The sequence below is a fragment of the Vidua chalybeata genome, chromosome 2, assembly GCF_026979565.1.
Source record: "Vidua chalybeata isolate OUT-0048 chromosome 2, bVidCha1 merged haplotype, whole genome shotgun sequence".
Classification (NCBI taxonomy): Eukaryota; Metazoa; Chordata; class Aves; order Passeriformes; family Viduidae; genus Vidua; species Vidua chalybeata.
In genome coordinates this window covers 24,197,020-24,210,886 of record NC_071531.1, presented here as the reverse complement: position 1 = coordinate 24,210,886, position 13,867 = coordinate 24,197,020, and the positions used below count along the sequence as shown (strand labels likewise).

The following is a 13,867-nucleotide window of genomic DNA, read 5'->3' as shown; positions in this document are numbered from 1 at the left end:
TTGTGTTTTGGCATTAATTTCAGCCTGAAACTTAGCTGTGAAATAGTGGAGCAGCCTTGCCTTTTCTTTGGGTAGGGTTTTCAGTCATACAGGACCCATTGTGCTAAATACAATACCAGTACATAACAAAAACAGCCTCTGCCCTGAAGAACTTTTGCATAAGCCATTCATTTGGAGTTTGTATTTGCATAATAGAGTTTTATTCATTACAGGTTAAACATAAGTACTTTCCCACCTTCTCATTTTTTGCTGTCTCTGTACTGCAGGTCTTCCAGGTAGGGGACTTCCAGGATTTCCCGGTGCAAAGGGAGATAAAGGTAAAACACTTACTTAAACAATTCTAAACCTCCTTCCCAACATACTATAACCATAATTCTGTAATGCAGACATACTTTCTACTTCATTCTTTTGCATCCTATGCCTTCTCAGAGCAGGCAGAAGCACTGAGAGGTTCAAATACTGATTTCTGTTACAGTGGCAACATCTTGGAGTTAGATATACCCTAAAATAGGTAATTATTCATAGTGTGGAATTCACTGCAAGCTGTGGTGTGGTGAGGTAATATAAATAACTCCCATATTTGTGTGCTGTGCGTTTGACTCCAAGTATTTCTGTTTTCCTACTAATTTTGCAAGAATCAAAATTTAGTGAGGCTCTGTGCACCAGACAGCTATAGGCAGTGGTTTTGTGACCAGGATACTGTAGTAATTTTTTTGCCTGAATTTGTTTTGCGGCCCAGATGTATTAATTGCTAAAATAGTTATTTACTATATTTCAATAGAGCATGTCTAAGCTATGCACAGGAGCATGGTGCAGAGATGTAAAAGATAGCAGAGTCCTGCTGAGAGCTCACTGAAAATTTTTATTACAGGGGCTCAGGACTTTATAGCTTGGGTACAGCTGCATGACTATGAGAATTCAAGTCCCCTTATGTTCTTTGAAAAGAGTGTCACTACACTGTGCCGTGAGAATGGTTTGATTGGATTGAGTCAGTGCTTGTTCAAGGTGTTTGTAATGCACCATGCTCCATTTTATGAAACAAGTATACCTAGACACTAGGCTGCAGCAGATACAGTAGTGAAGAAATGTCAAACTGCTGTTGATAAAGAAAATTGTGTATAACGGGGGAATTTTCAATTTTAACCATCCACAATTTTCCATTGTGGAAAACACAAACAATTCAACTAGTCCATCCATGAAATTAACATGACATGGCAGATTTTGAAGAACTTACATAGCTTTAAATATCAATGCCCTAATTCACTCATTCATTCTACTAATAGAGGAAACTTGTCTGGACAATCCAAAGTGATAAACCAGAATTTCAGAATATCTTTTATTTACCATCTTAGACTAATTAACAGTCATTAACTACTGTGAAAGCCCTAATGTTAGAGAACTTAATAAATTTAGCAAATTTTCTAATCATAGCTCGGTAGACATGTAGAGCACTAGATTATGAGAACACTTCTCTCACCTTCCCCATCTCTCATTTTGTCAGCTCAGCTTATTTAAAAATATCTGAGTTTAGGGTAAATATATATTCCACTTCAATAAGTTGTGTTATAAAGGTATTTCTTTGGTAGTTCCTAAGAAACAAGTCCAAGATTTAAAAACCTTGTTCTGCTCAAGCGGAGAGCCAGGGATAGTGTTCTTTATACATTTTGGGTTTTTTTTATTATTGTACTTATACCAGTTACTCTATATTCTTTTGCTCAGTCTAGATTGAATTGCAATTGTTAACTATTTGTACAATCCTGAAAGTAAGTACAACGGGTCTAAATCTAGATCTTAGTAAAAAAGTATTCCATTTTTCTCCAGGAGCAAGACCTTTTGTGCTTAGTCAAGCACAGCATCCATTACTTGACTACAACAATAATAATTGCTGTGGAGTAAGGGTTTGGGGGCTTTATAATCTTTGTGTAAGGAGTGGTAGAGGGATGCTGAATGTTAACCTATTTTAAGAGTAACTAAAAATAGCCCAGTGATGAGTTTAGATAAGAAAAGGTGTATCAGTCAAACTACTTTCCTCATATTTTATATCATAATGTGAAGAATCATACCGTTTCCCTGAAGTTTCGCATTTTTATAGAAATGTATAAAGTTAAAGTCAGTGTTTTCAGAAAGAATAAAGCTTACTATGAGTGGATAATATGGCAGAAGGTTTCAGTGATTGTGATCTTCTCTCTAATCATGTTCTGTGTTTGTTTCAAATCTCAGGTGCAAAAGGCGAAGTGGGTTTTCCAGGATCCCCAGGAAGTCCAGGGATCCCAGGCCTGAAAGGGGAACCAGGATATGCAGGTCCACCAGGCCCTAAAGGGAGCCAAGGTCTTCCAGGGCTACCAGGCAGTGCAATTGAAGGCCCTAAAGGAGACAGAGGACCCCAAGGCCAACCTGGTCTTCCAGGTAATTCTTTATCTTTAGTATTAAAGTATTGCTGTTCATCGAGGCTCGCCTAATTAATTCATTAATAATACAATCAATATTGCATATCTTCATTTCTCCTCTTCTTCCAGGTCAGAGAAAAGCCTTTGTTCACAGGCAGTTTTGGCAGTATGTCCTAGAACAGGCTGTTTTTATGTCCTCAAGCAGTTGGCTTCGTCCAGAAATCTTTCTAGTGTTGAGAAGGTTGCCTCCCATTTCCATGTTTCCCTATGGGCTTTATTTACTGTTTTGAGGCATCCATAGCTGTATGTTCCTGTGTACTGGAGATTTATGTATTTAAAAATGACCCAGCTTGGCCTTTCCATGGCAGTGGACTGTGCTAGAGGCTAAGGAGGAGATACAAAATATCTTTAGCATGTTTATGCTTGAGGATGGACTATCTGCTTGTTCTGCACATGTGGAAAACTGCCTCTATCAGCTACAGGCTGAGAGATGATTGGATGAGGAGTCTCCCTGCAACAGATTCTCCCACCTCTTTTCTTGAAATGTTACGACAATTATTTTGGTTCTGTCCATCTGTAGACGCTGTTTGTCCTCCATCAGATACTGCTGTAAGCCAATTTTGCTACTAAATACTCTTTTCTTCTGGTTTTTAGGTGTACCGGGTCCAATGGGGCCACCAGGACCTCCAGGTCTGAAAGGGGCCAAAGGAGAGCAAGGGAGCAATGGCTGGCCAGGGACTCCTGGGGGTCCAGGAATGAAAGGTGATCCGGGTTTCCAAGGAATGCCAGTAAGTTACTTTCAGTACACTCCAGATTTGCTGAAAGCTTATTCTTGTAATTCATGGATATATTAATCATACAGTTTCTTGTTCAAAACAATGATATTTTATGTTCAAAGTGCCTTTGCACTCACTGCTGATGATGTAAAGTCAGTTTGAAAGCATTTCAGTGCTCTCCTTGGAAAGGCTGCCCCAGTGAGCTAATGAATTTATTAGAAATTTATAGATAGTGAGTGGTAACATACAACACCCAAAATATAATTTACAGTGTTTTAACAGCATGGGATGGCTGAAGCACATCTATAAATCTGGTAAATGCATTAGTAGTTAATTTTAAAGGTTGCATATTTCATGATAAATTGCCTTCTGAAAATACCTGAACTGTTTGCTTTTGTTATGAAGGCTCTCAAATAAAGTGCAGTTTCAGTACTGTCAGTGATGAAATATTGCTGCTGATTTAGAACTACAAACAGGCAATACTATTAATACATTTTTGTCATATATTATTCACTTTCCCTGGCCTAAAATAGTCACTTTTCAGTATACTAGCGAGAATGAAGTAGAATAGGACAGTCACCCAGAATAGTTTGTCTTCTATATGCTTTCTCTCAGGGTGTATGGTCCCTTTTTCCACACTGAAAAATATGCTCTATTTTTTAACTTTTCATTCCTTCTTTCCTACTACGCTGGGAATGGAGAGCATTTAGCCCAGAGTAGAAGGAGGCTCAGAGAGGACCTTATCACTCTCCACAAGTCCCTGAAAGGAAGTTGTAGCCAGATGGGGGTCGGTCTCTTCTCCCAAGTAACAAATGACAGGACAAGAAGAAATGGCCTCAGGTTATGCCAGGGGAGCTTTAGATTGGATATTAGGAAAAATTTCTTTGCTGAAAGAGTGGTCAGACATTAGAATGAGCTGCCCAGGGAAGTGGTGGAGTCACCATCCCTGGAAGTGTTAAATGTGTGGATATAACACTTGAAGTGTTTGGCTTAGTGGTGAACATGGTGGTGCTGGGTTAATGGCTGGATTTTATGATCTTAGAGGTACTTTCCAATCTTAATGATTCTATTAAAAAAAGGACAAGAATAACAATAAAATAATATTTATGGAAAAAAGGATGAGAAAAGTCCTAGTGTACAAAAGGAAGAAAGACTCAGGAATAAAGTCCTGATAGGAAATGCAGGACTTTAAAGGTCCACTTTATTCTTGATAATGCAAAGATCTAGTGCATCTTTTTCTGCATCCAGGAGTCACTTCACAGAGACATGAAGGATTTGCTTCCATGTTCAGACCTTTTTCAATTTGACACCATACTGTACCATACCATACCAGCTCTGAAGATAGTAAATTCCAGCATAACACTCCAGTATATTTTCCCTAGTTTAACAATTTGCACTACTTTTGCAGAGAGCTAAATTTCTATACCCCAGGAAATTGTAAGGCTTTTCACTGGTTGATATACTATTCTGAGACTGTTTGCTGAGAAAGAATGGGAAATGCCTAAGGGTTTTGATTCCATGCCTTCAATCAGAAAAAATGTTTCACTATCCTTGAGCCATAATTCATAGTAGTGGGTTGTTAACTCAGTGTGAACTGCTGCAGTGAGAGTGATATTAAATATTAAGCTTCCTCTGGTGATACATACTAAGATGAGTTTCTAATGTCCCCAGTGCCGCAGGCTCCTGCTCTGATTATGGTTCAATTGCTCATACAGGTCTCCAGGTACATGGTTGCCTATATCAGACTGGAGATTTTGTTGCAACATGAGTGACACAATCTGTCCAAAAATTGTATCCAAAAAAAGTAAATGCAGAGATCAGACTGTGAAATGCAAATCTCATGGGTTTTTTCCTGTTCATTTTAGTGTTGAAATGGGAGAAGAAACATTTTCCTGAAATAGTTTTGTTCTGTTTGGAACAGATCCAAAAAAGTTATTTACCAAGCTGTATCTGATGAGAAAGAAAAGTTTAGGAAACGCATACTGTTATGGGAAGCATATTTTGATGGAAAGCTTCCAATAAACTCCTCTTATAAATATTTTTTATAATTATAACCTAATATATATATATATATATATATATATATATATATATATATATATATTTAAAACCCCTCTCTTTTAATGTGATGAATTCATAAGTGCCATCTGAATGAAAGTTAGCCCTCCTGTTTTGGGCTTCAGAAGTTCATGTATTATGATACATAGAGACAGCCATTTCTTTAAACAATCCTCTATGCTGTGACTATGTGACTGGAGGAAACCAGCAAATCTTACTTCATTCATGCCTTCCTTAGCACTCTTGAGAGTAGCATTTCTTTTGTTTAACTTTGGAGTCTTTGGAAGTTTAACTGGCATCCATTTTTGAACTAGTAATCTCTTCTCCTTTTATAAACAGTGACAAGAATTAGACATTTGTTGTTCTGCTCACCTTAATATAAACATCTAACTTGCACTTAATGAAAAATCACTCCTGTGTGCCTATTCTACTGCTCTGTAAATATGATAAGGTGACTTCTACTGTTGGTGTTATTTTTCACTGGGTGTTCAATTCACATCTCCAGCTTCTGGTTGGTAGGTTGCTTAGCAAAGGGATTTTATTTCTTTCCTCCACCTGTGTTCCATGTTTTATTATGTAGTGAACTATAACCGTCATACCAAATCGGCCAGGGAGAAACTCTAAACTATACTTACAAGCTTTTTGCAGATGATCTGCAACAGACAAAAGAAGAAAAGGAAATTGGCAGCCATTTAAACATCTAACTATTTACAGTGTCTTTTGAAAAAGGGTCTTGGTTTTCCTTGAAGTGAGGCTACAGTGAACTTACAGTTACCATTAATTTCAGGGCTACCGTTTAGAATGGTGAAGGCAGAAGGAGGAGTTCCCCATTGTGTTTTCAGTGTTTTAAGTCCTTAAGTGTTTTAGCCCTGTTGAAAAGTAAAAATCTTCAGAGAATTATAAATTTTTGAGCATATTTAATTTCATCCCATGTGTGAATATAGAAGTTTTCAAGTCTGCTAGAACTACCCCATTTAATTATCTAACTAGCAGCCGCCTGCTGGGACTGCATTGAAATTAATATCTCCTGAGATTTGTGCTTACAGATGTTTTTCATAATAATATGGTCTATGGTTGACAACTTTTTTACTGGCTGCAGTGCTAGTAGGACCTCATTCTGGTCTGGTATCTTTGTGAGACAAAAAATAGTTTAGAAAGAGCAAAGTGTCACTCCTGTTCCTGTAGGAGAAGCTTCTCAGCTAATCAAGGGAGAGAATGGCCATTTCTTAAATTAATGGATTTCTCATATTATATTTTTTTTTCATAGGTTTCCAGTAATACACAGCCTATTTGAGAGCCATATTGTAATAGTGTAGGATGACTATATTTCACGTTTTCTTTTATGCAGGGTAGTCCTGGTTTGCCAGGAGATATTGGTCCAAAGGGTGATCTTGGACCTCCAGGAGTTCCAGGTGCTCCAGGTGAGGAGAAAACTTAACATACTCCTGAAAAGTATGCAAAAATATCTCTTTCACATCCTTCCTCTCTCAAAAGAAATGCCCAAAGAATGTTGACTCTGTGTTAATAATTACTGAACAGGACACTGAAAGCTGTGTAAAAAAACATACAAAAGCATTGAGATTTTTCTTAAGATTTTTTGTCTCTTGCCTATTCTTCATTGCAAATATTAAATGTGCACTTTCTTTAAAAGATGGATGTAAAATCGATTGTTAGATGCTACCAGTCAAGAATCTTTGAGATTTTCATGAGAATTGGTAAATGTTATATCTATATGTGAGGAAGTAAGCTCTGTATGTCTTCTCTTGTTGAACATGTTCCTGCTAGTGTCACCATCGTGTACGTGAAAACACCAGGTGTATAAAAAATACAGTTATTAATAGAAAAAAACATAATGCTTTTAAACTAGAGAATGATATTATTAAAGTAAAAGAACTTTGAGGAGAAGTAAGAGAAAAAAATAAGAGGAATTTCTTTTCAGTCATCATTTCTTTTGTGACTTAGTGGTGGTGTTTGTATTGTGTTCCTGCAAATAATTAAAAAGTACTTGAGCAAATAAAGTCACATCCTTTTCAAGATTATGGGGTCATACATGATTATTCCACACATATCCTTCTAAATCAAGAAATTACTGAATTTTCATGCAAATATTTCCTTTGACTTCAGGTCCAAAAGGAACTCCTGGCTTCCCAGGCCTTAAGGGTGAGCGAGGTGACCAAGGTCTTCCTGGATCTAAAGGTATAATGAAGACTTGTGCTTTTTCCCCCCAGTTTTTTGGTAAAATTGCTATTTTTGATTAATTTGTTGTTATTTGTGGCTATAACTCCGTCACTCTTTTGTTCTGTGTAAAAACTCATCATATGAAACCAGGTATCATGTATCAGCATCTGAATGGTAAGATTAGAATCATAGGATGGTTTGGGTTTGAAGGGATCTTAAAAATCATCTAGTTTCAACCTGCCTGCCATGGGCAGGCACATCTTTCACTAGACCAGGTTGCCCAGAGCCCCATCCAACATGGCTTTGAATGCTCCCAGGGATAGAGCTTCTGTAGCTTCTCTGGGAAACCTCTTTTCCAGTGCCTCGCCACCCTCACAGTAAAAAACTGTCCTCCTTAAGTCCAATCCAAATTTACACTCTTCCTGTAAACACTTCTTTCTTTCACACTGCTGCCCCTTGTCCTGTCACTCCAGACCCTGGTAAAAAATCTCTCTCAGTCTTTCTTATAAGCCCCTTTTACATACTGGAAGGCCACAGTAAGGTCTTCCCTGGACCTTCTATTCTCCAGGCTGAACAAGCCCAGCTCTCTCAACCTGTCTTCATAGAAGATCTCTTCCACTCCTCTGGTCATTTTCATGGCCCTGCTCTGGACCTGCTCTAACAGGTACATGCCCATCTTGTACAGGGGTCCCCAGAGCTGCATATAATATTCCAGGTGGGCTCTTAGGAGAGGAGAGCAGAGAAGGAGCGCTACTGGCCACACTTCTTTTCATGTAGCCCTGTATTGGCTTTCTGGGCTGCAAGCAGACATTGCCGACTCATCCCGTTTTTCATCTACTTGTGTTTCCCAAGTCCTTCTCTGCAGGGCTGCTTGCAATCCATTCATCCCCCAGTCTGAACTGATATTGTGGATTGCTCTGGCCCATGTGTAAGACCTTGCACTTGGCCTTGCACTTGTTGAACTTCATGAGGTTCCCATTGGCCCACCTGTCACGCATGACAGGGTGCCTCTGGATGGCATCCCTTCCATCCAGCATATTAACTACACCACTCAGCTTGGGGCTATTTGAAAACTTGCTGAGACAACTCCATGCAGCCTAAGGTCTAGACAGCTATTTCAGTCCATGAGAAGTCTGTTTGGCTGGAGATATCAGCACAGATAGGCTTCTGTTTGGGAAGCTTTGCAGTTTTATTCACATGTAAAGTCTAGGATGTGTTAATATCTTGTGACTGTCTGTGAGAGGTTCCAGTCTCTGTGTGCCTAAATGGCAATACAAGGTAACACTTTTTTGCCTTTTTTTTTTTTTTAATTGTGCAATACTAAATATGTGCTGTTTTTCTTGGTTGATTTCCACAGGTTTACAAGGCCCACCAGGTCCACCAGGTCCTTTTCAGCTTATTAAAGGGGATCCTGGCTTACCTGGACCTGTAGGACCAGTTGGTCTCAAGGGATTCCCAGGACTTCCAGGTCCCAAAGGACAACAAGGTGAGAGTTTCTAATTTTCCAGTAGAAACACATTTTTTGTAATGTAAAATATTCCAAAGGTAGGCTAGATACTGCAAGATTTTTGGTATAATATTATCCAATTTTTGTAAGCCACTTAAATTGTGTCAGTGATGAAGAAGCTCCTTTTTGAAGCTCATCCAAAACAGATTCCTTCCTGGTGATTTTTTTATAGGCTCTCTGCAGGCATCACATCAGTATCTGAAATCAGCAGTAGTCAGAATGACTTGCAACACTCTTCTTATCCTTTCCACAAAATGTATTTGTTAGGGTGTCTTCTGTCATTAGTCTTGAATCCAAACTTAATTACTGTGTGTCTCTGGGAGAAGAAAGCATGAGGAAAAACACTTGATCCTGGAATGAAAAATGCTTCCTGAGGAAGCTTGTTCCATGGTGCTGGGTTTCTTCTTTTAGTCCAGATATTGCAATTTTTATAAAGAGTAGGTGAACTGCAAAAATGAAACACACTAGCAAGTAAGGGAATGGAGCAAGTGTAGGAAAAATGAAATGCTAGCACAAGGACACATCCTTCAGAATGATGGGACATGGAGAATGGGAGCTTAAGATTCTAAGGGAAAGCTTTTTTTGCTAAATGACTTATGTTGAGTTGATAGGGAATTACAGTGGAGGATAATGAATATCTTCTTCCTAGTAAATATAGTAGATATGAAAGGTTTCTCTTGAAGATGGGATGCAACTCTGCAACTGCTGTCCTTTATGAAATAGCTGTGAAACAGTCTCAGTGATTGAACACAGCATGGGTTTGCTTGTGCAGAATCCATTGCTCTATCACTAGTAGTCAATTCAGTACATCAACACAATATTTCTTTTTGGGTGATGAGGAAAAGGAAAGCTGTGAGTGTCTAAAGCTTCTGATGAATCACAGAAATGTTGCTACAGTGCTGATGGTATTAACTTCCTTTTCCTGAAGTCAGATTTGCTGAGTTTATGTAGGATTTATAGCATCCATAAAAATTGATAAAGGGAAGACATAAAATATGTCTGAATTGGGAAGAAGCTGAGAGAATACCCATTTTCCCACTGTTCATGACCCTACTTTTTTACAGTCTATTTTTGATTGAGGCATATGATAAGCAGAGAGAGAAGAGATTCATTTTCATATTCCAGGCAAATGCTAGTTATTTTAAAAGCACACTCTCTCCTTACTTCTCCTTTCTTCTCTACTATAGAATCACTTTGCCTGCAGTATCCCTCATATGTGCTCTAGGTATGGGACTGTATGCACTGAATCTGCATGAGTTTAATTTATGCTGGGGCATACCTATGCTGTGCTGTATTAAAACCAAAAAGTTGGAATGAACATGACATAATATCCAGAAATAATTATTGCTTGTTTTTCCACAGGGGTGACAGGACCTTCAGGTGTACCTGGACCACCTGGTAGTCCAGGGTTTGATGGTCAACCTGGGCAGAAAGGAGAAGCTGGTCCTTTTGGTCCCCCAGGTAAGTCCCTGCATTCTTCAAAGACTTGATTCCTTCATGGGAAAATAACATATGGTATTAGGTGTGAATGTATCTAATTTCACTTCTTTAGTTATGTAGGGAGAGTACTGCTGTCTGCAGAAATAAAATGAGCCTCTCTGTATTGTAGGGCCCAGAGGATTTCCTGGTCCACCAGGCCCTGATGGCTTGCCCGGGGCTATGGGCCCACCTGGGGCACCATCTGTTGCTCATGGCTTCCTTGTTACCAGACACAGTCAAACCATTGAAGAACCATCGTGTCCGTTTGGAACAAGGCTGATTTACCACGGCTACTCCTTGCTTTATGTACAAGGCAATGAAAGAGCACATGGCCAAGATCTGGGTAAGTAGAGATCAAATTAGAATTCAGTTAGAAATCATTACAAACCAAATGCTGCTCTCATTTGTAGAACTGCATTAAGCAAATCTGTGTTATTACTCTGGCTCAGACCTAGGCATCCCAGAACAGGAAGATGATTCACTATATCACAGTGAATACAACACCTAGTTACTGAGATGGCTCATGGGGTCTGGACAGTCAGATGGAACTGGGTTTGCTCAGCATTAACAGATATTTATGGGGGGGCTTTTATTACAGTCTACAGCTGTCTAGAGGAAGGGTAGAGAGTATGGAGTCCCTTCTCAGAGGGTCTCAGTGACAGAAGCAGCAATGGACCACAAGTATGAGACACATTTTAGTGAAACATAAATAAAAGCTCTTTTATCATGCTGATGGTCAACCATTGGAACAGAGAGATGGTTGAATTTCTTGTCTTTAGAGATCCTCAAAACTCAACTAAATCTGGACCCAAGAAACCAGATCTAACTGGCAGGGCAGTAGAATAGATGATTTCTAGAGGTCTGTTCCAACCTAACGTATTCCGTAACTCTACAGGCAAGACTAGACTACTCCTTTCCTTGTCCTGTTCATTCCTCATGAAGCTAAGAGAATTCACTTCCTCTTGAGAAAACTGGGCTGTCCACAGCAAGTGTTCTCTGCCTTTTTTAGCTGCTTCTGGAAATAATTGTTAGGCAGTTGGCAGTGGTTTAACAAAACTGTTAAGAAATAACCTTTCACTTGACATTTCAGGCACAGCAGGAAGCTGTCTTCGTAAATTTAGTACCATGCCTTTCTTATTCTGCAATATCAACAACGTCTGTAATTTTGCATCAAGGAATGACTACTCCTACTGGCTGTCTACTCCTGAGCCCATGCCAATGAATATGGCTCCTATCACTGGTGACAATATCAGACCATTCATCAGCAGGTATGGTTTCAGTTCTGCTGTATTTATAAAGTGAAAAAGCCTGTGGAAAAAGTGCAGGGTACTTTATTTTTCTGGACAAGGTTTTTAATCTGTATATTTTTATTTCCTGCCTTTCAATTTAAAGTCTGAATTCTTTTGATGAAATGTTTCAAAGTGTGCATGTTTCCTGTTTAGACTTTGATCAAAAATAAATCAATTTTGGGGGAAACCCAAACAAATAGAATAGCCTATTTTGAGTATAATTGAAATGAAAAGATTTACTTTGAAATACTGTCTTGCAAAAGCTGTGATGTACTTTGAAGGAGAAAAAGTTTTGCATTTTTTCACAATTCTTGTCCGAAACACTTCTGTTTTTTGACTAGCCATAGCTAGAAGCCTTTTAGGGCTCAGTTTCCTTTTGTTTGAAAATGGTAGCATTTTTATCATACAGTAGACTGACAGGCTTCTTCCATTGTTTTAGACATTCTGCTTGAATATAGCCATTATTGTCTGAATTAAAGGAAACAATTGCAAAATCAATCATCTAGTTTTTTTTTTAATAATTCCAGATTCGCAGCTAGCATAAGGAATGGTGCTTTTATCAGAGATATAACTGTTCTGCATTAATGCATCATGTTGAAATTTTGGTCCATTTGAAATTTTAAGAGCACTAGAAAACCTCTTCTGGCATAATATGTCCAGTGCTGAAGGCATAGTTGTGAGCGAAAGTGTGGCAAACTGCCCCACCATTAGATATGAATCTGACAAGGGAATCTTTGACTTACAGCTTAAGTGATAATCATTAGATATAGGCATTACTGTCCTTTCTGTCATTGCTTCTAATCTGTATCAGCTCTTACTGATCCTTCTTCCAGCCATGTTTAATGAATGGGAGTGGGGATTGCTGGTAATGATTTCTCAGGTACATCCAAGAGAAAGGACAATCCAAATCAGCAGTAGGTTGTATTCTGGATATCCTGGATGTTCGAAAAGCTATATGGCTCTACTGCAAAATATTTTATGTTTATTTTGCATAGTGGAATCCAACTTCTATCTGCAGTTGTACTCTGTATTCTTACTTTTGGTTTAGTACCAAAGAAGTTGGTATATTTTGAAAATGAATGGGCAGATTGAGGACAAGATTCTCAGCAAAGACTATAGCTTTTGTTGATCTTAAATTTTTGGTTGTTCGTTGCATGTGAATGGAATGGGCTTGACTTTCAGAAAAAATTCAAATTGCCAACCTCTGAAATTCATATTCCTTTTATGCCATCCCATATTATGCACCCAAAATAGCCTTTAACAGTCACGTTTGAAACTCTTGTTGAAGGAGGTACTAACCAACCCTTTGCCTTATCTTATGCCTATGGATTAGCTTTTGCACCATAAGAACACGTAAGTGTGTACATGTATGTACGTATGTGTGTGTGTGCATGTATGCTTATGTGTTTTTCTCCTTTTAGTCGTAGCAACAAGTGAAAGAGTTGTAATATTCATTTTAGAAAACTAGAAAAGAATTTGGAAGACTCTTCTTTCAATTTATTTTATTAGTTGCTGCTTTTTAACCAACAGTTTTTCCTGTCCAAATGTAGAAAATGTGTAGAAGTGTCACTTGATGCCTTGAATCATAGGACTTCTTTTCCTGTAAGGCCTTCTACTGAAATACCAGAAATCTCTTGAAGCAAAGCAGACCTCCAAGAATAGAGGCAACTTTACATTCCTTCTTTTAACTTACTCTTTCATTGATGTGTTTCTTAAAATAACTCTCTTGCCTCTGCACTAAAGATGAAGGCAGTAGGTAGGAAAGCAGTCTTCACAAGGCAGAAATAGAAGGCTTTCATTCTGAATACCTTTGCTTCTCTACATTTTCCAGAATCCAACTTAATCCATTTTGCACTTCATTATTTTCCCTGCTCTGATAACAGGAATCAGACTGTTTAGTTTTGAATAATTTTCGTAATTGCTAACTGCAGCAGCCAGTTGAAGATTTGTACAAGAAAAAACTGATTATATCTACGAAATTCCTTATTACCAGCCCCCATATTAAAATTCCAGCCCAGCTCATGGGTTTTTTATGATTCTATGAAGGCATGATTGGTCACTGGATTATTCAGTAACCTAGCAGTTCAGAGACACGAGGAATTTATCTAAAATAAAAGACCTGGTGCTGCATGCCTTTCTGGAGAATTTCTTTGAAGTTTACTGTGCAAGTTACTTTGCTGGAAATCTCTTACT

General features: G+C 38.4%; 1 protein-coding gene across 2 annotated transcripts in view; it reads left to right on the top strand.

The window, feature by feature from the left end:
• The window catches only part of COL4A1 (collagen type IV alpha 1 chain), a 120,423-nt gene that overhangs the window by 100,477 nt on the left and 6,079 nt on the right, over positions 1–13,867 (top strand). For both annotated transcript variants that reach the window (XM_053968639.1, XM_053968647.1), the window contains exons 41-49: positions 267–317; positions 2,221–2,406; positions 3,042–3,175; positions 6,570–6,642; positions 7,346–7,417; positions 8,757–8,885; positions 10,269–10,367; positions 10,516–10,728; positions 11,476–11,653. In XM_053968639.1, the coding sequence (XP_053824614.1) occupies positions 267–317; positions 2,221–2,406; positions 3,042–3,175; positions 6,570–6,642; positions 7,346–7,417; positions 8,757–8,885; positions 10,269–10,367; positions 10,516–10,728; positions 11,476–11,653 (1,135 nt within the window). The remainder of the gene's footprint in view (positions 1–266; positions 318–2,220; positions 2,407–3,041; positions 3,176–6,569; positions 6,643–7,345; positions 7,418–8,756; positions 8,886–10,268; positions 10,368–10,515; positions 10,729–11,475; positions 11,654–13,867) is intronic.